Genomic DNA, 24,384 nt, shown 5'->3' on the forward strand with positions numbered 1-24,384 from the left:
GAAGCAGTTGTGTTCAACTTCTGTTCTTGCCCTTGGTCGCGTTATCTTAGCACTGAGAGAGCAAATTCAATTCTGGTGACGGAATTTTACCGCAAGTTTTAACAAACAAGTTGTCAGTTGTTTCAAAATTGTTCCTGGACATCCTGTTACCTTTCCCCAGTTCCTTCTCTCCCCTCCAGGCGTCCTGTCACCTCTGTGCCCTGCTGCTCAAGTTTCCTGAAACTCTGGCTTTTGTCCCAGTAATTTCTTTTCTTCAGTTCCCAATGCCTTCCAGCACCTCAAGCATGAAAATGTTGCATACTCGCCTGACCTATGGTGGCGCAGTGTATAAAGCATTGACCTGGAATGCTGAAGTCATCGGTTCGGGACCCTGGGCTTGCCTGGGCTAGGCACGTACGGGAGTTGATGCTTACTGCTCCTCCCCCTTCTCTCTCTCCTCTCTAAAATGAATTTTTAAAAAATGCTGCATACTCTACTAATTTATAAAGACTGGAGGACTGGAAAAATAAAGTGATCCAAGCCTATAGATAGGAAAAGAGAAAGCAAAATAAAAGTAAAGGAATGAAGTTATGTCAATTGGGTGACTGAGGATAGTACAAACATGTCACAGTGAAGAGGTTGGCCCAATGAGGGCGGGGGAGGAATTACTGCTTTAAAAAAAAAATCCAATAATTATTTAAAAGGCGCTAAAAAAAAAAAAAATGGAAACGGGAAAACTAGGAATTAGGAGCGAGGCTGAAATGCACTGTAGCAGAGAGGCCCTTGTTCTTATTTTTTTTTAAAGGACACCGAGGTGCTAAGTCTTCTTTCTGGGGATAGCTTGGACATTAAACCTTCACATGTCAGTGTTTCTCGGATGTTTCCGTTTCAACAGAGCCGTGCTGAAACGATCTCGCGATGGGGAGGTACTTAAAATATAGAGAAGCCGATTTTATTTCGGCCCAGGTGAGACGACGAGGGTTGACTTATTTTTTAGAAGTAACATTTGGCCCTTGTGGCCTCCGACCCGGACTACATTTCCCAGCAGGACGTGCGTAGAACTACGGGTACGTACGTGAAGTCACGCGCCGTTGGCGGGGGCGTAGCCGTCGTATAAGCAGCGGACGGGCGGGCGCTTTGCAGTTTGAATGGCTGCGGGGCCCGGGGCTTCAGTTCATCTGAGGACTGGCAGCCCAGCGGTGCGCGATGCCATCCGGAGGCGACCAGTCGCCGCCACCCCTGCCACCTCCTCCTCCGCCTCCTCCTCCCGCGGCGGCCGCAGGTTCAGAGGAGGAAGAAGAGAACGGAGAGTTGGAGGATGCCACACGGCCGGCGCGGACGCCGACCCCGCATACCCAGCAGCGATTCGACGAGCTGTGCAGCCACCTCAACATGGATGAGACGGCGCGGACCGAAGCCTGGGACAGCTACCGGAGCATGAGGGAGAGCTACACGCTGGAGGTGAGCCTGCGGGTGGAGGCGGGGGCTCTCTGGGCCTAGTGGCCGCAACCGCCGCGGGCGTGGGGACCCTTCTCCCCCGGGCCGGGCGCCCCGGGGTGGGACTCCCGTCTGAGCTCCTCCGCCTCGGAAGGCCGGCTTCGGAAAAGCTCTGCGCGGCCCCGGAGGCGAGCCCCGCCTTGCTGCGCATCCCTGAGGCGTTCCGAACCGGGAGCACCTGTCGCCCTCCTGCAGCCCCGCGAGGCTGAGGTCGCGCCGGGCTCGCCAGGACGCGCTGACAGCCACCTGGTCGGCGGAGCGAACAGGTGCCGTTGCGCGGACGGGACCGCACGGTGAAGGGGACGGACCTCGGGGTCCCGCTGGCTCTCCCCGGCCCCTTTCCCCCCGGACCAGGTGGCCTTTGTCCGGGCAGTGCCTCTGTTTGCGTGTACGCGTTCCGGAGCGGGCCGTGTTTACGTCCGTGGGAGCCCGAGGGGTTTCCCCCCGGGGCAAATGACAGGGTGCTTTCTGCCGCCTTCGGGTCCCGACCCACGCCCGCCTTGGTCACTGGGAAGGGGCAGGACTGCGACGACCTTGACCACCGTTTGGTCACCCGGCCCCCCGCCCTCCAGACATTGCACAAGACTCTCCGGTCGCTGTGATTTAGGCCCGTTGTGTCCCTTTCTTCGGACCGGGCCCTGCGGATGAGAAAATTGTCCGGTTCTAGCCAGTGAGGCTCCGCTCCCGGAGGCCCCTCCCCCTCGCGGGCCAATGGGAGGGGACGCGGAAGTGTGGCTTGTTTATCACCGTATCGGTGCCTGCGTGTGTAGCCTTGAAACCGGAAGCCACGTGGTTTTCTGAAGTCGTTTTTCAGGTTGTGGAAATAGGAGGACGAGTAGGCTCAGGATAGGGTGGACCCCCGTGGTAGTTAACTCTACGAGGGAGGGTATGATTGCCCCTGTCTCCCAGAGGTTTTGTTGGTTTTGTTGTTATTCTTGCACTCGTAGGATTTTAATTCAGTTCTTTCTCCCCGTTGTGATATGGACAGGAAAAAAAAGAAGCTAGTGGGTTCAGCGCCTGGCAGGTCTAGGTGACTCCGTTTTGTGATAGGTACATTTGAGATATTTTAACCGACGTTACAGAACTGTTCTGTAGGTTAAAAAGAGAATATGTTTCTGACACATAGAATCGCTCGTATGGACAGTTCTGTAGAGGTTATAGAGGCTGCAAAGCTCGCTCATATACTTAGGTGATCTGGCCAACGAGGCCATATTCCTGTTTATTTCCCAGTGGTTCCTAGGGTCTGGCAAAGAGAAGGACTCTCTTTTGGTGACAGGCATAAGTGCCTCCAAATAAACTCTTATTTTAGCCTCAGGATAATCCTGTAAATTCCATAGAAAAAGCCTTATCACCGTGCAGTTGAGGTAGTTCAACTCAGAGAGGTTAAGTCGTGATGTCCAGTATTATACAAGGAAGTGACAAATAATAGATGGTTAGTAGATTACTTTTGAAAAGATGTTGATTACTTAATTTTTTTATGATTTTGGTCTCAGATTCTTACCTTTGTTTTTCCAATAAATGAATGAATACTTATTCATGTATCAAGTATTTTCTGATCACCTTCTCTTGGCCAGACACTGTTGTAGGTTCTGGGAATAGACCAGTGAACAAAAATTTTAAAACTCCTGCCCTGTGGAGCGTGTAGTCAGCTATGCTAGAAGAGAATGTGACATTTAATACAAAATACTGGTTTTAGAGTTTTAGCCTTTGATTTCTTGTGAATTTTGTGCCTTACTCATTCAGTTCCCGGAGTCCTCAGATAAGAGTATGAACCTCTGTGACTGTTAAGAAATTTGCCTGAGGTGTTCTCCAGCGTTTCATCTCCCAAGGCACATGTCCTGACAGAGAGCCAGATGGAATCTGTATTGCCCTTCTTGATCTCGAAATACCATTTTTGAGTATGCTCTTAGTTGAGCCAGTTCAAAGTGAGGGAACACAGACTCCTGCCTCTCAGTGAAAGAATGTCATTATAAGAAGAGCTATCTTTCAGAATACAATTCCCTGAGCCCTGGCCAGTTTGCTCAGTGGATAGAGCATTGGCCTGGTATGGATGTTCCAGGTTCAGTCCCTGGTCAGGGCGCACAAGAAGCCACCATCTGCTTCTCTTCCTCTCCCTCTCTCCCTTCTCTCTCTCTTCCCCTCTCGCAGCCAGTGGCTTAGTTGGTCTGAGCATTGGCCTAAAGAGCTGAGGATAGCTCAGTTGATTCGAGCATTGGCCCTGGACAGGGGGTGCCAGTTGGATCCTGGTCTGGGCACATGCAGTAGTCTGTCAATCTCCCCACCTCTCACTTAAAAAAAAAAAAATACAATTCCTGCCCTGGCCGGTTGGCTCAGCGGTAGAGCCTCGGCCTAGCGTGCGGAGGACCCGGGTTCGATTCCCGGCCAGGGCACACAGGAGAAGCGCCCATTTGCTTCTCCACCCCTCCGCTGCGCCTTCCTCTGTCTCTCTCTTCCCCTCCCGCAGCCAAGGCTCCATTGGAGCAGAGATGGCGCGGGCGCTGGGGGTGGCTCTGTGGCCTCTGCCTCAGGCGCTAGAGAGGCTCTAGTCCCAACATGACGATGCCCAGGATGGGCAGAGCATCGCCCCCTGGTGGGCGTGCCGGGTGGATCCCGGTCGGGCTCATGCGGGAGTCTGTCTGTCTCTCCCTGTTTCCAGCTTCAGAAAAATGGGGGGGAAAAAAAAATACAATTCCTCACAAACATATAAATATCACTTTCAATTTAATCAAATACCACTGTGATATTTATTAGGGTATACTACTAATTTTAATATAAATATATTGAAATATATTATAGATCATTAACCAAGTTTTAATTTTCTCTTATAGGGAAATGATCTTCATTGGTTAGCATGTGCCTTATATGTGGCTTGCAGAAAATCCGTGCCAACTGTAAGCAAAGGGACAGTTGAAGGAAACTATGTTTCTTTAACTAGAATCCTGCGATGTTCAGAGCAGAGGTAACTATGTTACAGTTTGAAAAATATTATGTCTAATATGAAAGCTCATAAATCAAATCATAGTGTTAGTAATAATTCTCTTTGTTCATCATTTTGAGCATTTGTACCTAAGGAGTGCTGAATTTTGAACATAGGTCATGGTTTTCCTTTACCACATCTAAGTAATACCCATTATATTTTACTTCTTTGGTGAAAATATATAAATTTGTTTGTGTTAGGCACTTCTACAAAGGGGGTACTACTAAAGGTAGTCTCATCATTCTGTAATATTGAAGAATTCTAAATAAGGATATTGAAAAAATTTAGGAAAAACTGTAGATCGCAAAAGGAAGTAAAATATTATATGGTATTACACTTAAAACTACATGCACTGTCCTTGTGTCAGTATATATGGATCATGTAAATACTTGCTGTTTGGAATATAAGCAACACTATTATAATCAGCCATAAAAAAGGTCAAGTAATGCTTTAAAGAAGAGGCAGAAATTGCTTTTTCTGCATATTATGTAATTTAATTGATTATATTTATTATTAGTGCCTTTTCGGTGAATTTTCTCTTTGGCTGTTAAAGATTGGTGGGAACAGGATGTTTGGAATTTTGGAGAGTAAATACCATTTGTCATAATTTATGGAACTAATGGTTTAGAAAAATCACTGTTAAAATAATTAACAAATGAAATATTTTAGGCGTAGGCTGTTTATTGACTTTGAACTCCATCCTGAGTTATGTTTAGGCTTAAGAACCAAGTGTCAGTGCATAAAAAGTTGAACACGGGCTGTAAATTGGGAAAAGTGGGCTTAAATAAGATGCAAAAGTATAATCATTATGAAGAAAGTGGAGGCAGAGTAATCAGGTTAAGTTGACAAGGAACCTCAGAGGCAAAGGTCAGATTATAAAGCCATCATTATACACCATACTTAATGAAACTTATGCAACATTTAAATGCAAGTAATACCATCCTGGGCTTCAGTTTTATTTTCACTTGAAAAATTAAATTTTTACCTGTGGGTTAGATTATTTACATTTTTTGCCACAATGGACTAAATGTCTTAAAAACAAAGAGCACATTGGGAAAAGATAATTTATAATGCATGTAATTATGAAAAAGATTAGTATCAAAAACTGTATAAAGAACTATTAGCAAATTGTTAAATAATTGACAGGCAGCCACTAAAAACTGGGTAAATAATACTATTTCACAAAGGACAGAACTCACATGGCCAATAAATATATATAGAGAAAGATGCTCAGTCTCAGTAGTAACCAAGGCAGTTGAAAGTAAAAACAAGAAGACACTTCATTCTCAGTAGACTGGGGAGATTTGAAGTCCGGTAATACCAACATTGCTCATTATGGAGAGAAGTGGGAACTCTGAGGGTGTGCGCTGCTAAGAGTATAAAGGGGCACAACCACTTCAGTGGGACACATGGCGATAGATAGGAAAGTTGAAAAGGCATATTTCTCTGACTCAGCAGTTCTTCTTGGGTAGTTGTAAAGAGACTCATACCTATGTGTATAAGAATGGGTCTGTACAGCGCATTTTTTGTTATAATGAAAAATTAGAAACTTCAATTTCAGTTGGTTGGGAAATGAATGCAAAAAGTTATGGTAGTTCATATGAAGGAATACGTTTAGCAATTAAAATGAACAAATTAGGTGTACGTGTATTAACATTCATCTCAGCAACACTATTAAATGGAAAACACTATTGAATACTACTTAGAATACGTTACCATTTATATAAAATTTTAACAACACATTAAAAGGATAGTACGATAGTATGTACTGTTTACGGATACAAATATATCCATATAGTAACTCTAGAAAGTAGTATACAAATATGGATGGGAGCCATTCAGACTAACTGGGGAAGAAGGGAGGGGAGTGAGCTTGGGAAGAGCAGTGGGAACTCCGGTGGTTTCTCTGGAACCTGAGGCAGAGGTGGCAACATTTATTCATTACGTTAGTATCTGTTAAGTCTTTCAGTTGGATACTTGAATGTTGGTTGTATTACTCTGATTAATTATTTTGTATTTTTAAGTTTACTTTATATTTGAAAAGAACCTCAGATAATGCAAGAAAAAAAAGTTGATTAGGAAGATCAGAGAAATCAATATGTGAGATTAAGTGAGAGACATGAGTTGTGATTTTATATCATTGTCTAAAAGTAATATTTAATGTGTTAATTTATTTTTAACTATATTTGTGTGCTTGTGTTAATTTAGAATATCTTTTTTTTTTATATTAGCTTAATTGAATTTTTTAACAAGATGAAGAAATGGGAAGAGATGGCAAATCTGCCCCAAGCTTTCAGAGAACGTACGGAGAGATTGGAGAGAAACTTCACCGTTTCTGCTGTAATTTTTAAGAAATATGAACCCATTTTTCAGGACATTTTTAAATACCCTCCGGAGGAGCAGCAGCCTCGTCAACAAAGAGGAAGAAAACAGCGGTATGTTTTTATCCTTATTGGTTAGGAATACCCATGTGTCCTTCTGTGCCACGGTTTTGTCCTGAAGTTTATTTTGCTAGTCTTAAATTGCACATGATTTCATAATTTTTTTCTCAGCTGCAGGTATTCTTAATAATGGAAGCATAAGGAATTATAGGAAGCCAGAGTTATTGGAAGCTTGCTTCATGAGAGTTTTATGCAGTAGAGATGGAAACTTGTTCCTTCTGTACATTGTGTTCCAGAGTTCTCACATTCTAGAGCCCGTTTGTAGAGTGGCTTGAGTGTTAAGCTAAAAAGTTGGGCTTTTATCTTGGCAGCCATCAAAACTAGATGAAAAACTAGTTGATCTTGTGCCTAGGGTCAGGAGGCTGTTTGTTAAAGCATGCACTGACATTTAATCCTTGCCATGGACTGGTGAATTAAGTCCAGAGGGACCGTACAGGAATGAGACCTCAGTCTCCTGATTCTTGTCGTCAGAACTCGTGGGACGTGGCGACAACAAATGCCATCTGCACGTTGGCAGAAAGGCCAAGCGTAATAGAGTTCTGAACCTTCTTTTAGCAGACGACTTGGCAAACTCCAACAGCACTCTTAGTAATGGGAGCAAAGGAGTTCTAGGAAGCCCAGAATTTACATTAAGAAGTGCTTTTGTGACTTGATGTAATCTGGAATGCTCTTAGGGATGGAGAGTTTACATTTCATCAGTGATGATAGAGGGGAAGAAACAGGAAATACCGGACTGTATCCATGGGTCTCAGCAGCATTAGCCTTGCTGATGTCACTAAAAGAACTATTGTTACCCATTTTCTTCCCTACCTGTGTTGACCTCAAAAAGCTTTTGTAGTTGTTTAGAATTTTCTTTCTGAGCTGGACTGCTTCCCTGGCTCGCAGCTAATTCCTCACCGATCTGTGGTTAGAGGCAGATTTCTTGCATATTTTCCCTATGAAGTGAGCTCGCTCTCGCTTCCTCTGACTCGGGGCTTTGCTTCTCACCTAATTTATAGTCATTTATGATATCTTTTCTAATTCTTGTTCTCTTGACTTTTTTCTCTCCCAAAGGCGACAACCCTGTACCGTGTCTGAACTTTTCCATTTTTGTTGGGTGCTTTTTATATATGCAAAAGGTAAGAAAAGAGTCACATTTGTTTAGATATTATTAGTTTATTTAAATATTTGGGTACTACTTTTGTCAACCTTTAATGTGTTTTAAAAGAGATGCTCACTGAAAATTTTCTCAATGGTTTTATTCACAGATTCCTTTTAAGTGTTGTATATTTTTATAAAAGTCTTTTGAATTTCTTTATAAGACCCAAAATTTCTCTTAGTAAATGGAAAAGTCTTAAATTTTATTCTTATGCAATATCTCTTCCCCAAACCTATTCTTCTGAATTATGTGTGTTTATGCTCATGTCTTGAGCTGTATTTTTCACAAGACAAATCTTACTTAGTTGAGTGGGACTTATCATCCTCAGAGTAGTTCAGATGACTTTTTTGCATCTTTTTAAGATAAATAAGCTTGATCAAGTGCCTTTGGATATGATTTACTTTCTCTCCCTTTTTCTCCTCTCACTTTTAACTTACCCAACATGTGCGTTCAATGACGTACATTTTGGGAGGTTTTTGGTCCTGTCACTGTTTCTCTGTAGAAATGATTCTCAGTAATCCAAAAAAGAAAAGAAAGTACAGTTACATAAGTTACATCGATTTTTAGTGGAGACTCTATAGATGCCTTTGCCATTAAGATAACCCAGTGGAATGCAAAGGTAAAATCAGAGAGCTGCAAGGGGTTTCATGAATACATGTAAGGGATTCTCACTATTAGCAGCTCGCCCGACTCACTTGCTTTAGAGGTTAGGTAGCTGAGCCCCGGTAACCAGCCGTGGGAAGTGGAGCTGCGCTGGTATCCCCGATCTAGCCCTCGGTCTCATGCTCGAGTGAAGGCCCTCCAGCAGGCAGGCATATGTCACTCCCTTGGTCTTGCTGTTTGATTTGTCTGATTATAACCGGTCCTTTCTAGTTAGCTAGTTGAAAGACATGTTTCGCTGAAAAGAATCTTCTGTCAAAAATAAGCTGTTAGATATTTTGCTTTCCATCACACTGACATGTTTCCTTAGTGGAGACAAAGGGGATGTGCCCATAGCAGGAACCGGAAGGCTTGGGAGCCCGTGAACTCTCTCCATAGTGGCCGCTACGCGTGCTGCCACTTGAAGCTTGCTGTGGGGGTGTTCTATATATGATAACTTTGTCCTTTGATTGTGGACAGGTACAGCCGACTTCGGGGATTTTTGTTTTGCTTGTGTCTTGTATGGCATATGTGTCATATGTACTATATATATTATTTAAAAATAATTTTATTGGGCCTGACCTGTGGTGGCGCAGTGGATGGAGCGTCGACCTGGAAATGCTGAGGTCGCCGGTTCGAAACCCTGGGCTTGCCTGGTCAAGGCACATATGGGAGTTGGTGCTTCCAGCTCCTCCCCCCCTTCTCTCTCTCTGTCTCTCCTCTTTGTCTCTCCCTCTCCTCTCTAAAATGAATAAATAAATTAAAAAAAAAACACAAAAAAATAATAATTTTATTGTCCTTATGTCGACTTTGGTCTCACTTGGTCAGCTGGGGCGGCATGAGTTTTTCCCCTGCGGTTAACTATTTGTGGTTTATTATTAATTCAGTCTGTACGTCCCTGTTAGAAGAGACTTTGTCTTCCACAATCTAGGACTGTGATCTTTTGTGATTCTCTAGGATTTTTTTCTAATAGAGCAATTTAGTTGGTTTTATCCAGTTCTTGATTTAGTTATTTGGGGGGAGAGGTGCACTACTTTATAGCCCCCTTTCTCATGACTTTCTCTGCAACATACGGGCATCTCAGATTGTCTCATTCTTAATAAATCAGCCAGCTTTTCCCCTGTTGTCTTTGGACAAGTGTGGGCTTGTCCTCTGAGGGGCTTTGCAGTCTGCAGGCAGATGTGGGCCACCCCCGTTTGTACGAGAGCTAGATTTTCTGATTCCTGATAAGGAAGCCAGCGCTAGAGGTTAGATTGTTTTTCTGGACTGAAATATGAAATGTCTCCCAGTGAGCTTTATTCTAACGTCAGGATTTGAAATGCAAAGTATGTCACCTTGGGACAGTCCTGGAGGTCAGCTTGGATTCTAATCTTCAGGGGGCGTTGCAGCTTTTCTGTTAGAAGTCACAGTGCCGCAGGTTTTCCTTCTATGGCAGGTACAGCCAGTGACAAGTTCAGGCTTGTAGGTGTCATGGGCTTTGTAGCTTGAAACCATTGGGCGCCACCACTTCCTGTTTTGCGTTTGAGGAACTGAGCGTATTTTAATATTAAACATATTTATAGTAGAACCAAGCAAGTTAGTGTGGTTATATCAGTGCAGAATTTACCCTATCAATCATTATTTGCCTTTCTGGCAACAGAAAAAAAAAATTTCTCATTCATTTATTTAAGTCGATTTGTTGGATATTTCTACCTGTACAAAAGAGAATGACTTCTCCTGATCTGTGTAGGTAAGTGGTAACTTTTTTGGCAGAAAGGAGTGAATAAAGCAGGGTGTGTGTTTTGTGTTTGTATGCATTTGGGTCGGCATTAAGTGGGAAGATGTCGAATGTATGTTAGCTATTTAAATTGAAATCATCTGATGTTACAAGAATGTAAAATCAATTCGGAGCATATACAGGGTGGGGCAAAAGTGGAGTTACAGTTGTATGGGAAAGAGTTTCTTCTTGTATTATTTATTAACTATATAATTTTCTATATGAACAACTGTAAGTCTGCTTTTGCCTTCCCCTGTATATGGAGTGTTTAGTGAAAAAAGGGATATGCTCGAAGTTATTTAAAAACTAGGAATGTTTCTTAATTTCTAATAACACTGTTTTCCTGTAAAAACTGTTTTCAGTGTTAAACCAGCACTGCAGAAATGATGTGTTTTTATAGGTTTATGTTTTGGTTTCTTTTTTCTATATTATTAAGCATCAACAGTTTGTGAGATACCAGCTCTAGATCTTAAATATTTTTAATTTTGATCCTGTTACATTAATTTGTATAAGCTTATATTTATATGGAAAATATTTAAAATTCTTTCTCTCATGTGGACTCTAACAAGCAAAATAGAGACAGACTCATAGCTGGAGAGCAGGCTGACATGAGGGGGTTTGCTGGCTAGAGGAGGTGGAAGGATTGAGCAAAAAGGAGAAGAAAGAAAAAGTTAATGGATGTGGGCAACAGTATGATGATTGCCGGGAGGGGTGGAGGGGGTGGAGGGCGGGGGAGAAGGGTAAGAGGGGTAAATGGTGATGGAGGGGGACTTGACTTGGGGTGGGCACACAGCACAGTGGACAGAAGTGTGCTGTAGAACTGTGCGCCTGGAACCTGTATAATCTTGTTAACCAGGCCCCCAATAAGTTCAGGAAAAGGGAAAAAATAAAATGTTACTGTTAGGCATCTCATTATAAGTTACGGTTTTTTGTTTTTTAGATTTTATTTATTCATTTTTATTAGAGAGAGAGGGAGAGATAGAGAACAGGGGGAGGAGCAGGAAGCATCAACTCCCATATGTGCCTTGACCAGGCAAGCCCAGGGTTTTGAACCGGCAACCTCAGCATTCCAGGTCAACGCTTTATCCACTGCGCCACCACAAGTCAGGCTAAGTTACGGTCTTTTTAAAGTGCAATTATGTGAGTAATTTTTATAGCTGTTTATCTGTAAGTTATTTCTACTAGTTTTCTTGACAGTAAATATTTTCATGTGAAATAGTTTTAAGTTTGAGATAACTTAAGTTGTTTGTGTTCTGAATTTTCAAAGGAAAAACCAACGGTGATAAAATTTTGGCCAGCTTCCAGCATTTAGTAAATGCTTATTTAATGAATGCTGAGTGAATAAATGGCATTTTTAGTAAAGTTTTAGTTTTCATTAAACTCTCAGAAATGTATTAAATTATAAGAGTAATATTTCAAAATGTAAATTTGCCAAAACACTTTATGTAGCTCTTGCTTCTGGTTTGTATAGTGCTGTATAATGTCATTTTAATTAAAGGACCAGATTATTTTTAACGAATTGTAAAGCTGAAGCATATTGAACTCTAACTCTTTATAATCCTGTAGGCAATTTCCCCATGATTAGTGATGATTTGGTCAATTCCTACCATCTGCTGCTGTGTGCTTTGGACTTAGTTTATGGAAATGCCCTCCAGTGTTCCAATCGTAAAGAACTTGTGAACCCTAATTTTAAAGGTAAGTTTATAAATGAAAGATTATTGGACAACTCCCATTTCTACGTTATGTTTACTTCTGAGAGTTTTACACAGAGTACCGGAATCTTCACATTAGAGAACACAGGTACTTTGAAAAGCTCCGTCGTTACTGCTTTCCAGGGTACTTACAACTAGGAGTCCAGATCTCTGTAACAATATTTACAGAAAAAGCAATTGCGAGTAACACAGAGGGTAAAGTCTTGATGAGCACCAGAAGTTTCTGGCCTGTATAGCCCAACAAGGAGAAGGAACTGGGAACTCTGAGTAGCAGAGAGGGCATGAAAACGGGTGGTTTTCTGCACTGGCAGACCCTCAGCGTGGTGTGCTGTGGAAGGTCCCAGTGGACTAGGGAAAGAACCTTCGTTCAGATCTGTTCTGCAGAGGGTAGTTGTGGTTCTAACGTAGGGAAAATGAATGTTCAGCTCTTAAAGTCAAAGCTGTATGGAAATGGCCCGGTCTGGGCCACCCGCCCCTGGCAGACAGAGCAGCGGCGGCTGCTCGTCTTGCTGGTTTGCTGCTTCCTTGCTTCGGCTGGCTGGCTGCCTGTGGGTTGTGCTGTCATCTGGCAGAGCCTTGGGCTCCAGGCCAGCCTCGGCTCCGCTGTGCCAACAAGGTCAAGGTGGTCAAGCCACCGCTGGAGCTGGAGAGCAGTGAGGGGACCCGTAGTATCTCACAGTTCATGAAAGAGAAGCTCGCCTCCCCGCCCACATGCATGTCCAGCTCAGGTATTTTGGTCTGGGGCTCCCAAACCTTCATCAGAATGATGGCCAGGTCACTATAGACTCTGCGTTGACCACTCAGAAGCATAGTGTGGTTGCCATGTGTCACCATCACCCTGATGAGGCCTTTGTGGAGGAGTTCAAGCTGAAGAGGTTTTGGGTTTTTTTTTTTTTAATGAGGGAGGGAGATCATGGGACAGACTCCAGTATGGGCCCTGACTGGGATTCACCTGACAACCCCCATCTGGGGCTGATGCTCGAGCCAGTTGAGCTACTGGCTATGGGAGGAGGAGGGGGAGAGGGAGGGAGAGAGAAGCAGATGGTTGCTTTTCTTGTCTGGGACATCCATATGCTCTATCCACTGAGCAAACCAGTCAGGGTCATTATTTACAAGGTTATATATTTGTATTTTTTAGGTCTTAAGCATTATACCAAAAATTATTTTATATTTTAAAACCATCTCTAGATACATAATGGAATAACTAAATCTTTTGAGTAGTGGTACACTTGACCTCTATTTGATATTGTTGAGGTACATTTGAAGTCAAATTAGGCCCTTATACATTATTTCCTATATATGCATATGGTAACTCATATGATGATTAGGCTACGCATTTTTTGTATGTTTTAGCTTATTTCAGTTTGCTTTATTGAGTGCTATCTCACAGCAGTGCTCTGTTTTTCTCTATGTCACAGGCCTGTCTGAAGATTTCCATGCTAAGGATTTCAAACCCTCCTCTGACCCACCTTGTGTCATTGAGAAACTCTGCTCCTTACATGACGGGCTAGTTTTGGAAGCAAAGGGAATAAAGGAACATTTCTGGAAACCCTACATAAGGAAACTTTATGAAAAGAAGGTTTGTTAAGCAATAAACAAGTACAGTAATGTGAAAACGTTTTCTGGGGGAGGACTTGATTTCACGTGATGGCTTATGGCCTTTTCTGTCATCGTAGCTCCTGAAGGGGAGAGAGGAAAACCTGACTGGGTTTTTGGAGCCGGGAAACTTTGGCGAGAGTTTGTGAGTACTTCTGTTCCCGATCTCCTAGTAGTTGAAGTGGTGTGTTTAGAAAACCTCGCGGCTCACTGTTTTTGTTTGTACCTTGGAAATTTAAACTGTGTTCTGTGGGAAGTACAGGAAGATAAATTCTATCAGCTGTTACTCTAGAGAATATTTTTAAATTTATGAAAAACTGTATTGCTGTTCTTGGAAGCTTTGATAGTTTAGCTTTTAGATCATAATCTTGGAGGTAAAGCCATTCCTGTGGAACTGGATCGGTGGAAGTGAGGTGGGCGCGTTGAGGCCTCCAGAGGGTCCCCGGGCTGCGAGGAGGCACAAGGCGGCTTCTTGCCCTACGCCGCGCAGAGACAGGCGCTTGGGGGCCCTCCCCGCATGCCCTCCCAGCTGGCAGCCATGCTCGTGCACACTGGGCAAACACAGTGCACACACGCACAGGTGCACAGGTGCTGTCATTAATACTGATCGCACGCAAGGTGGACTTTCACAAAAGTAGGAGAATTCTTTTTTTTTTTTTTTGTATTTTTCTGAAGCTGGAAACGGGGAGAGACAGACAGACTCCCACATGCACCCGACCGGGATCCACCCAGCACGCCCACCAAGGGGCGACGCTCTGCCCACCAGGGGCGATGCTCTGCCCCTCCGGGGCATCGCTCTGTTGTGACCAGAGCCACTCTAGCGCCTGGGGCAGAGGCCAAGGAGCCATCCCCAGCGCCCGGGCCATCTTTGCTCCAATGGAGCCTTGGCTGCGGGAGGGGAAGAGAGAGACAGAGAGGAAGGAGAGGGGGAAGGGTGGAGAAGCAGATGGGCGCTTCTCCTGTGTGCCCTGGCCGGGAATCGAACCCGGGACTTCTGCACGCCAGGCCGATGCTCTACCACTGAGCCAACCGGCCAGGGCGAGAATTCTTAGTAAATAAAAATATGCAATAATTAAATAGACAAAAACATTCATTGAAATGGCAGTTCTGTAAGTGTACATTTTGCCTTTTTTTCTTTCTTTCCTGTAGTAAAGCCCTCAGTAAAGCCTATGAGGAGTATGTTTTATCTGTTGGGAACTTAGATGAACGGATATTTCTTGGAGAGGACGCTGACGAGGAAATTGGGACCCTCTCCAGGTGTCTGAACGCCAGCTCAGGGACAGAGACGGCTGAGAGAGTGCAGATGAAAAGCATGTTGCAGCAGCACTTTGACAAGGTGGGCGAGCCCTGCCCAGAGGTGGGGAACGTAGGGCCCACGCACCAAGGGCCTAGTTGTGTGTGTGTGTGTGTTACTTCCACTGTGAGAAAGGAAATGCCCATCATACTTACCGTAATTGAAAATGTTATCTCAGTTTTTGTTCTCTGATTAAATTTTTGTTAAGATCACCTTTTAAAGTGTTTGGTCAGATCTGAGAAAAAGAGAATTTCACATAAATTTAAATCAGTGTTTCATGTTGACGACTGTTGGTTGATGATATGTTGCACCAGTAACATACAGCCTTTACATACTGACAATGGTAGTTGGCATTTAGAAAGTGTTGATTGGCCTAAGCTGGTGCCTTTGTGTACAAGACTAAAGAATTAGCTGCGAATCTGGGGTCTTTCAGAAAGTTCTTCTAAACTGAGTTTGGGGGTCATGTGGTGTTCTGTCCTGCAGACACTTAGGATGGTGGAGGTGGATAGTTTCCCTTCTGTTGTTTAGTTTAAGAGAAAACAGACTTCTGACAGTGCCTCCGGAGGCCCAGTGGATAATTCCAGGGGCTAACTCGGTAACACCAGCCTTGGTGGAAGTGCGCCGCCTGCTGGTGGGGTGCGGAGATGCCGCCTCTGCCGTCCCTCCCCTGTAGAGGCCCCCACCACCAGATTTAACTTTTAAGAGACAAACGTTTTAGATAGCTAAAATACAGATTGTCCTTTTACATGTCTTCCCATGGATAGTGGTGGCTTTTTATGTTTAAATTCCAAGAATGGTGATATTTGAATCACTAAAATTTGTTAATAATGTAGAGATAAAGTCTGATTGGCATCAGTTCACATCTGTGAAGTAACTGCAAGTCTTTCTGACCTAAAATAATGTTTTCTTCTTCTCTTTTTAGTCTAAAGCACTGAGGGTCTCGACGCCGCTTACCGGTGTGAGGTACATGAAGGATAACAGCCCTTGTGTGACTCCGGTTCCCACAGCTACACACAGCATGAGCCGCCTTCACAGCATGCTGACAGGCCTCAGAAACACACCGAGCGAGAGGCTGGAGCGGATTCTGAGGTTAGTGGGAGCCCTTCTTGCCTTCTGAGGTTTGGCCGTTGACTGAGTTCTAATTTTCTATTTTCATTTTTTGCTACTAGAGCCTTAATGTGCTTAGGAATAATTTTATGTCAGTTTTACGCTCACTACTGCTAGTCTGCAGAAGACAGAAATACAAGATGTGCGATTAGAAGATGATCGCTTTCCCCTCAGTGTCTTAGTTTATTCAGGCTGTTGTATCAGAATATCAGTGACTGAGTGGCTTATAAACAGCAGAATACTTTCTCACAGTTCAAGAGGCTGTGCGTTCAAGATCAAGGTGTCAAGAGATTCAGTGTCTGGTGAGGACCACTTCTGGGTGCCTTCTGCTGTGTCCTCACATGGCTGAACTACCGCATTCGGGGGGATCCACCCTCGTGACCTAGTCCCCTTCCAAATGCCTCAGACACCATCTTACTGGGGATTAGGTTTCCACATGAATCTGGGCGCTGGGAGACAAACATCCAGTACACAGCTCTCAGCAACTTAGTATACAACAGGAGTCTGCAACCAGTGACACAGACGCTGTAGAATAGAGCACCAGCTGTTACCAGCTGTTCTGTCTTAGGACTTCAAGGAAGGGGGGCTCATTCAGACGGTAGTTACCAGAGGACTTCATGAAGAGGAGTGGACCTTAGCACATTTCCAAAGGGTGGGTCTGTTTGAAATCATCAACAGTTTTATTCAAAACCAGTTGAAATCCCCTGTGACTTCAGTAAACTCTACAAAATACCCTTAGCCTGAAAAGGATGCTAGCACTAAAAGTTGATGATTTGATGACATAGATCCTGTAGGGGCCCGTTTTATTTCAGATGACATGGTATAAGAATGCCTTGAATACACACATTAGTAATTCCCCCTCATAGCTGGGCTCATTAAATACCAAGGCCGACTACTTTTCCTTTATATTTTCATGAAGTCGACTTTTTCCACAAACTTGATTTTGATTAACATCCAGTAGGCTCTGTCTTTATGGCCTCTTCCTAAGTCGTTTTTAAATGGTTATTTACTTAGAATTCACAAGCATTTTATAAATATATTTTAGAAGCCTGATTTTAATCTCTGTGTCTTCTAAATATTTTTACAATCTCTGACCAGATGTAGCAGCTTCTTTGATCTTAAATACCATTGTTTATATTTTAATACCAACAAATACTAGGTAAAACCAGTGTTTCTGTTTCTGTCAACAAGTAGCTATGTGTGTTATAAATAAGATTCTGTTTGTATATGATATTCAGTAGCTAGCTCTAGCAGGATGATAACTGATCTTTATTTCCTTTATAGTTTTCTAAACTTGCTACATTCTAACAATGAATGTATATATTTAGGATTGAGATAAAAACATAGTTGTTACAAAAGCCCCCATGGTGCTAATCTGTGCTTCTGCAATGAACACTTATTGCCTTTTCTAGTTTAAAAAACTTTTCTTCAAAGAAATATATCTGGTTTTGCTGAAAAGGTGTAGAATACCAGTACAGTAATGGTTTATATGGGTCTGCGTTATAGATTATATACCCATTCATCCTATCTTCTTCCAGGAGTTAGTGGGAGTTCTGTTGCCCCCTGGGGAAACAGTTGGGGGTGGTTTTGTCTGTCATCAGTGATTTCAGATGTGTAGGGTGGGGGTAGTCATGGACATCATAGGGGCACTCGTTAAATTCGCTAAACATACTGCAGTAAAAGGTAGGATTTTACACAAATTTTTTCCACTGAAGATGGTAATCAGCGCCTTGCTAAGGCAGTGTGGGATCTCCTAGATGAATTTGGGGAGTGTATAGTTTGTGTTTAAAGTATTTTATATGGATAGGTTAGTAAAAATAGAGTTGTAGACAGTTCACCACTTTGTAATTCTGCAGGACCTTTCAATTAGATAATTTCTTATTTTTTTTAGGGCATGTTCTAGAGATCCAACCCAGGCTATTGCCAACAGGTTGAAAGAAATGTTTGAGATATATTGTCAGCATTCCCAGCCAGATGAGGACTCCAATAATGGCGCTAAAGGTAAAGCTCAATATTGTCTTTGTTGCTCTCATTTAAAATTTTAACTATATACTATATATGGAGTCCTTTCTTGGTAACTGAGTCAGAAATACGAAGGAAAGATTTATGCTTATAGATTGAGGACTGGCATATGGGTGTAGTTTTTGTCAGACAATTGATTTCTGGGTCCTTCTCGTGAGAGAATTTGAGACAGAGATCTTCACTCTGGTGAACTTCTGGTACACTTTTTTGTTTGGAAAATCTTTAGTTTTCATTTGTAGAGTGGATATGAAATATAGAAATATAGTGATTCTTTAGAATATCAAGAGCAAGAACAGAAGGCATACCTGTACTCATGCCCAGACCTGTGCTAGGAGTTGTTTGATGTTATCAATTAAAGCCAAGTATGAGTGGATAGTTAACCAACTATATACCTCTTAGCAGAGAGCCACTCTGTTCAAACAGCAAAAAAATAAATAACAAAAAAATGTGAATCTTAATGGAATATTATTATAGTTTTTATGTGAAAATTTCATTTCACTGTTTTAGAAAAATTGAATTGTTATCATAATAAAAAAATGAAGGTATCTTAATGATGATTGAAATAGCAGCTGTAAGAAGTGCATATAGATGAGGTGTTGTGTTGGTTTTTAAATTTCATTTTGTGGGCCGGGGGATGGAATGGACCTTTATTCTTCACAATATTTATTTTCTTCGCATGCGATTTTTGTGTTTTGTTTTTAATCCAGAAACGGCCAGCAGACACTTTCGTTTTGCAGAGAGGCTGTACTATAAAGTATTGGAATCTGTTCTCGAGCAGGAACAAAGAAGACTTGGAGACATGGATTTATCTGTAAGTGAATAACCAGTGTATTGATCAATATGGTCAAATGTAGCTTTCTGTCAGCCCCAGGCTCCAGGACAAACCCCAAAACAAAACAGGCCCTGGCTGTAGCAAGAAATGAGCCCTGGCCTTGTGGGCTGAGGGCTGGCACCGATGCAGCCTTGTGTTCCGAGCTCTTTTATCCCCAGCCCCCACTTAGCGCCTCCGGCGGCAGGCCGTGTTGTATAGCTTCCAGCTTCTGTGGATGGCAAAACTTTACTCAAGGATTAAAACATTCAAACTTAAGCTTGAGTCTTTAGATAACAGAATTTTTATTCAAGCCTTATATAGCTGTGGTTTTCAACCGCCGATCTGCAGACCGATGCTGGTCCACAGGAGTTAACCAGCCTAGTGTGTGAAGATTACAGAGTCTATAATCATTGGGCTGTAACCTTCACACAACTTCAGTGTTGAACTCTTTCATGCACTGTTCCTGCTCCACGGACCAGTGGTTGAGAAGCACTGTCATAGAGCAAGAATACATTGAGTATGGACTAGGGAGGACTTGAGTCCATGTTTTACTGGCTTTGACCATTCACCACTAGCTAGTGTCAGAATTTTTATAGCATCCCAAACTGATAGTGTACTCATAAACAGTGACCCTTCACCCACTCGCTTCTTCCTGCAGCCACTTGTAACCTCTATTCTAGTTTCTCTATGAATTTACCTATGTTAGATACTTTATATGATCATATAGTATTTGTTCTTCTGTGTCTGGCCTATTTCATTGAGCATAATGTTTTCAAGGTTTGTCCATGTTGTAGCATGTATCAGAATTTTATTCCTTTTTAAGGATGAGTAAATATTACATACACACACCATATACATATGCATATATTACCTTTTGTTTATTCATCTGTTGATTGACATTTGAGTTGTTTCCACATTTTGGCTATTGTGAATAGTACTGTTGTGGTCATAGGTGTACAAGTATCTATTTGAGTCTTTGCTTTCAGTTCTTTCTGGTGTATATAATTGGATATTAATCCCTTATCAGATACATGATTTGTAAATATTTCCTCCCATTCTGTGGGTTGTCTTTTTACTTCACTGATAGTGTTTTTGATATTCAAAAGGTTTTAACTTTGATGACATGTAATTTACCTTTTATTTATTTTTGTTACCTATGTTCTTATGTCTACATAACATAATTCAAAAATAATATGTACAGTTTTGGAAGATAAATAAGCAAAGTAAATAAATGTTAAAATCATCTATGATTATGTCACCCCAAATAAATATATTGACTTTTGGTCCATGACCATCCTAGCCAAGTCCCCTGCCTTCCTTCCAGCCATCTTTTTATGACAGTGGCCCTGAATGAAAATATATTTTGTAACATCTTTCCAGGTCATTGTTCTGAAGCATCAGAACGCATGTATATTAGCTAGGGATGTAATCTTCTGTATTAGCTTGATTTTATAACATGCAAGATTTTGAAAGTTGCTAAAAATGGGCTTTTTTATATAAAATTAATAAAAATTTTATAAGAAAATAAGCACATACTTCTCACTAACTCAGATAATAAGACTTCCTTTGGTATTTTTATTTAGCGTGACTGGACATGAAATGGCTTGTTACGTAGGCTAATATTTCTAAATCTTAACAACTGTTTTATAGAGCATTCTGGAACAAGACGCATTCCACAAGTCACTCCTGGCCTGCTGCCTCGAGGTCGTCACTTTTTCTTACAAGCCTCCTGGGAACTTTCCATTGATTACTGAAATATTTCATGTGCCACTTTATCACTTTTATAAGGTATTTTTAAACATTTGATACTAATGAGGAAGTTGTAGATGTGACCTACTTCCCATTATTTGCCATCTAGTTAGTTAATTTCAGTATCTATGTACATTTCTTCTATTTTTGATAACATGTTTAATAATTTCTGCTGTATTTGGGGAGCAGAATAGAAATAATCTTAAGAACTATTTAAATAATTTTAAGATACAATGAAGACCTATTCTCAGTAAAAGCTTCATTGGAGTCCTTTCATTCCATAAAGGCTTTTAGAATAATTTCATTTTATGAGCTTAAGAAGGTTTTTAAAAAATAGCAAAAATTTCACTAATTTGTATAGCAACTGCTATATTTACATTATGGAAATTAAATAATATTGAATGTGCCTTTCAGAAACATTATGTTACATAGAGGCACAGAGTAATGGCATTGATTTGGTAGTTTTTTCTTCTTAATATTAACTTAGTGTATGAATTTAATTCAGATAAAGTGCTCAAAACATTTTTATAGTGGCATAGATTGAATATTTAGAGTTTTAAAATACGAAATATAAAGAATAATTTTTCAATCTCAATAGCTAAGACATGTTCTTCCATTAAATTTTTTTCGAAAGACAGCAGTATAAAAAGATTTTATATAACTCACACATGCAGTGTAAACATTATTTATAAAGACAGTGAAAAGAAGAGCAGCTGTTTCAAAAGGGTGTACTAGTCTTTAAACTTGTAATTCTTTGTAAATTCTTGTCTATATAAATATATAAGAAAATAGTAAAACAGTTTTGTAGAAAGGTGATGCTATTAACCGAGGGCACTTGCCTGGATTTCAGGTGATAGAAGTGTTCATCAGAGCAGAAGACGGCCTCTGCAGGGAGGTGGTGAAGCACCTGAACCAGATCGAGGAGCAGATCCTGGGCCACCTGGCCTGGAAGGCCGAGTCACCCCTCTGGGACAAGATCCGGGAGAACGAAAACAAGGTTCCCACCTGTGAAGAGGTTTGTGACAGTATCTTAACATCTCTCTGTGAGAAAAGGACAGCAGGCCCTAGTCTCCTCAGAAGGCTTTTCCCAGGGAGCAGTGACACTCAGTGTCTTCCTTCTGCAGGGTGGGGGGTGCGTCTGGCTTAATGGTGCAGTCACCCCGTGTCTGATAGGAAACAGGAATCAGAAATCATTTGAGATTGCCCCGGTGTTCAGTGACAGGGTGAGAACTCGGTGTTCTGTCTTGGTTCCTTAGTCAAGTTTCTGCACCACAGAGTGCTCCGATACTCTGATTCTCCAAATCAGTAGGGAGTGCTCATTTCCTGCGTTGTATTTACTTACTAGGTTTAAACATTTTTAATTTTGCCACAATTTATTTTAACTTAAGTTATGAAAGTGGAAAAGGCAGCTGGAAACTGGACTAACTGATGAGCCAAGATAGTTTCCTTGACCTTAGATTATTATCGTATTTCTAATTATAAAGCATTTTTGAATATTAATTTATTTTTAATATATTGATTGATTTTAGAGAGGAAAGTGGGGAGAGAGAGAAACCTCAATTTGTGTTCCAATTATTGATGCATTCTGCATTCTTTGGTTGTTTCTTATATGTGCCCTGACTGGGAATCAAACCCATGACCTTGGTATATAAGGATGACACTATAACCAATGAACTACCTGGCCAGGGCTGAATAATGGCACTCTGTGTGAATCTTTATAGGTCATGCCCCCTCAGAACCTGGAAAGAGATGATGTTTGTATTTCTGGCTCCCCCTTGACTCCCAGAAGAGTGAGTGAAATTCGTGCTGATACTGGAGTACTTGGAAGAAGTAAGTTTAAAATACTAAGACAAATATTCGGGGGCTTAATACTTGGGGATTTCAATTCCATTTAAGCCTGCAAGTGAAGTTCATACGACATATATGAAGAAAATATTCTGTGCGTTATAATGTCACATGGATGATGGATAAGTAATGCTTTTGAAGAGTACTTAATCCTTTTGAGTAGTGAGTTTTTTGTTTACCCTTTGACTGAGGACTTACATGAATGTTCTTACTACTCAAAGGGTTAAAGAACCCATAAGGAAAATGCATGATATGAGTGTCTTTAAAAAGAAATGGTATACTCTATATTAATGTTTCCTAGTTTGTAAATTGCTTTTTTTTATAGATAAATATAAGCATAGAAAAGGACTGAAATGGAAAAGCCAAACTACTACGAATGATTATTGTTGGGTGGTAGAATTCCAGGTAATTGCTGTAAATTTTTAAAGGTGAATACGTATTACTTTCAGAATTGGAAGGAACAGAAGAGGCTCCTTAACGGTTGAGCTGTCCGATCCAGTTGGGTTCAGACAGGTCCGTGAAGAGGACTGGGTGGCCTGAGCATACTCAGCTCTGACTCGTGTCAGGGGACCGTGCTCCACGGTTAATGTGGCCACAGTGCTGGCCCAGCAGGGACACAGAAGGGGCGTTGTGCTGTTCATCTGATTATGTTTTAGGTGGCTCTGTCACATCTGCCAGGTGGAAAGTTCAAGTTTACACACTTTAGATAAAACTACTTTCTAAAAAGCCATTCTGTAAATTTAGAGAGTTCTAAATCCTTGGATGCCATTAGAAGGATATTCTTGTTATTAAGTTAACTTTTTAATAGAATTGGTGAGTGCCAGCTGTCCAAGAAAGATCAGTTTCAAAATCAGTAGTCACTGCATATCATTGTATACTCACTAGATCTGGATGAACTACATGAAAACTTACCCATTTTTGAAAGAGGAGTCATAATGTCTTAACTATTTTTTGTCCACTCAGATCTATAGATCTTTCCATTTTAAAAGCCCACGGCTGCACATATGAAAGGAGGGAAGGAATGCTTCTCAAACATGCAGTTGTTGGTGTGAATACTGCACAATTGACTACACCGTACTGATTGATAGAGTTTCTGTTAGGAAAGTTTTGGAAATAGGGGTGATGGTTGTATACCACTGTGACCATAATTAATCCCAAAGAATGGTATACTTAAAAGCAGTTAAAATGGCAAGTTATGTTATGTATATATTTCACCACAATTTAAAAAATTTAGTTATACCAAAGGCCACTGAATTGTATATACAATTTTAAATGGGGAAATGTATGAAAATTACATCTCAAAGTTGTTTTAAAAAAATAAGTTAAGCGTCGACCTGGAACACTGAGGTCGCCGGTTCAAAACCTTAGGCTTGCCTGGTCAAGGCACATATGGGAGTTGATGCTTCCTGCTCCTCCCCCTTCTCTCTCTCTCTGTCTCTCTCTCTCACTCCTCTCTCTAAAAAAAAAAAAAAAATCAATAAAAAAATAAGTTTACTTGAATCCAAAACATGTGTCCATTCTTTCTGAAGGACATCAGTGAGTTTCAGTAACTTGTCGAATGTGGACAGAGATGAAGATTTGTAAAACTATTTGGGGGAAGAGTCTCCCAGATAGCCCCCAAGGGTGGCCCACCCATCAGGTCCCCTGCTCAAGGTAGTGGGTTTGGGGTGAAACCACATTTTACATGAGTGTAAGTAAAAACTGAATCTGGCCAATACCATCATGGAGAAAAGGAATAATTCTTTAAATTGCCCCGCCCTTGTCAAGGCCGTGTAGTAATGAAGGGCAAGGTCTCGTTTGATTTAGCAGAATGTAGAGTGA

At 41.6% G+C, this 24,384-nt stretch overlaps 1 protein-coding gene across 3 annotated transcripts in view; it reads left to right on the forward strand.

Annotated features, from left to right (window-relative positions):
- Positions 1-1,075: 1,075 nt before the first annotated feature.
- RBL2 (RB transcriptional corepressor like 2) overlaps positions 1,076-24,384 on the forward strand; it is a 59,923-nt gene continuing 36,614 nt past the window's right edge. For 2 of the 3 annotated variants that reach the window (XM_066243672.1, XM_066243673.1), the window contains exons 1-14: positions 1,076-1,440; positions 4,305-4,435; positions 6,685-6,888; positions 7,948-8,012; positions 11,994-12,122; positions 13,558-13,718; positions 13,816-13,880; positions 14,885-15,071; positions 15,952-16,118; positions 18,028-18,137; positions 18,866-18,969; positions 20,620-20,757; positions 21,569-21,733; positions 22,440-22,548. In XM_066243672.1, coding sequence (XP_066099769.1) covers positions 1,186-1,440; positions 4,305-4,435; positions 6,685-6,888; positions 7,948-8,012; positions 11,994-12,122; positions 13,558-13,718; positions 13,816-13,880; positions 14,885-15,071; positions 15,952-16,118; positions 18,028-18,137; positions 18,866-18,969; positions 20,620-20,757; positions 21,569-21,733; positions 22,440-22,548 — 1,990 coding nt within the window. In that variant the 5' untranslated portion in view covers positions 1,076-1,185. Of the gene's footprint in view, positions 1,441-4,304; positions 4,436-6,684; positions 6,889-7,947; positions 8,013-10,260; positions 10,401-11,993; positions 12,123-13,557; positions 13,719-13,815; positions 13,881-14,884; positions 15,072-15,951; positions 16,119-18,027; positions 18,138-18,865; positions 18,970-20,619; positions 20,758-21,568; positions 21,734-22,439; positions 22,549-24,384 lie in introns of those variants that run through there. The other variant, XM_066243674.1, reaches the window with a different exon arrangement.

The sequence above is a fragment of the Saccopteryx bilineata genome, chromosome 9 (genome assembly GCF_036850765.1).
Source record: "Saccopteryx bilineata isolate mSacBil1 chromosome 9, mSacBil1_pri_phased_curated, whole genome shotgun sequence".
In the NCBI taxonomy this organism is placed as follows: domain Eukaryota; kingdom Metazoa; phylum Chordata; class Mammalia; order Chiroptera; family Emballonuridae; genus Saccopteryx; species Saccopteryx bilineata.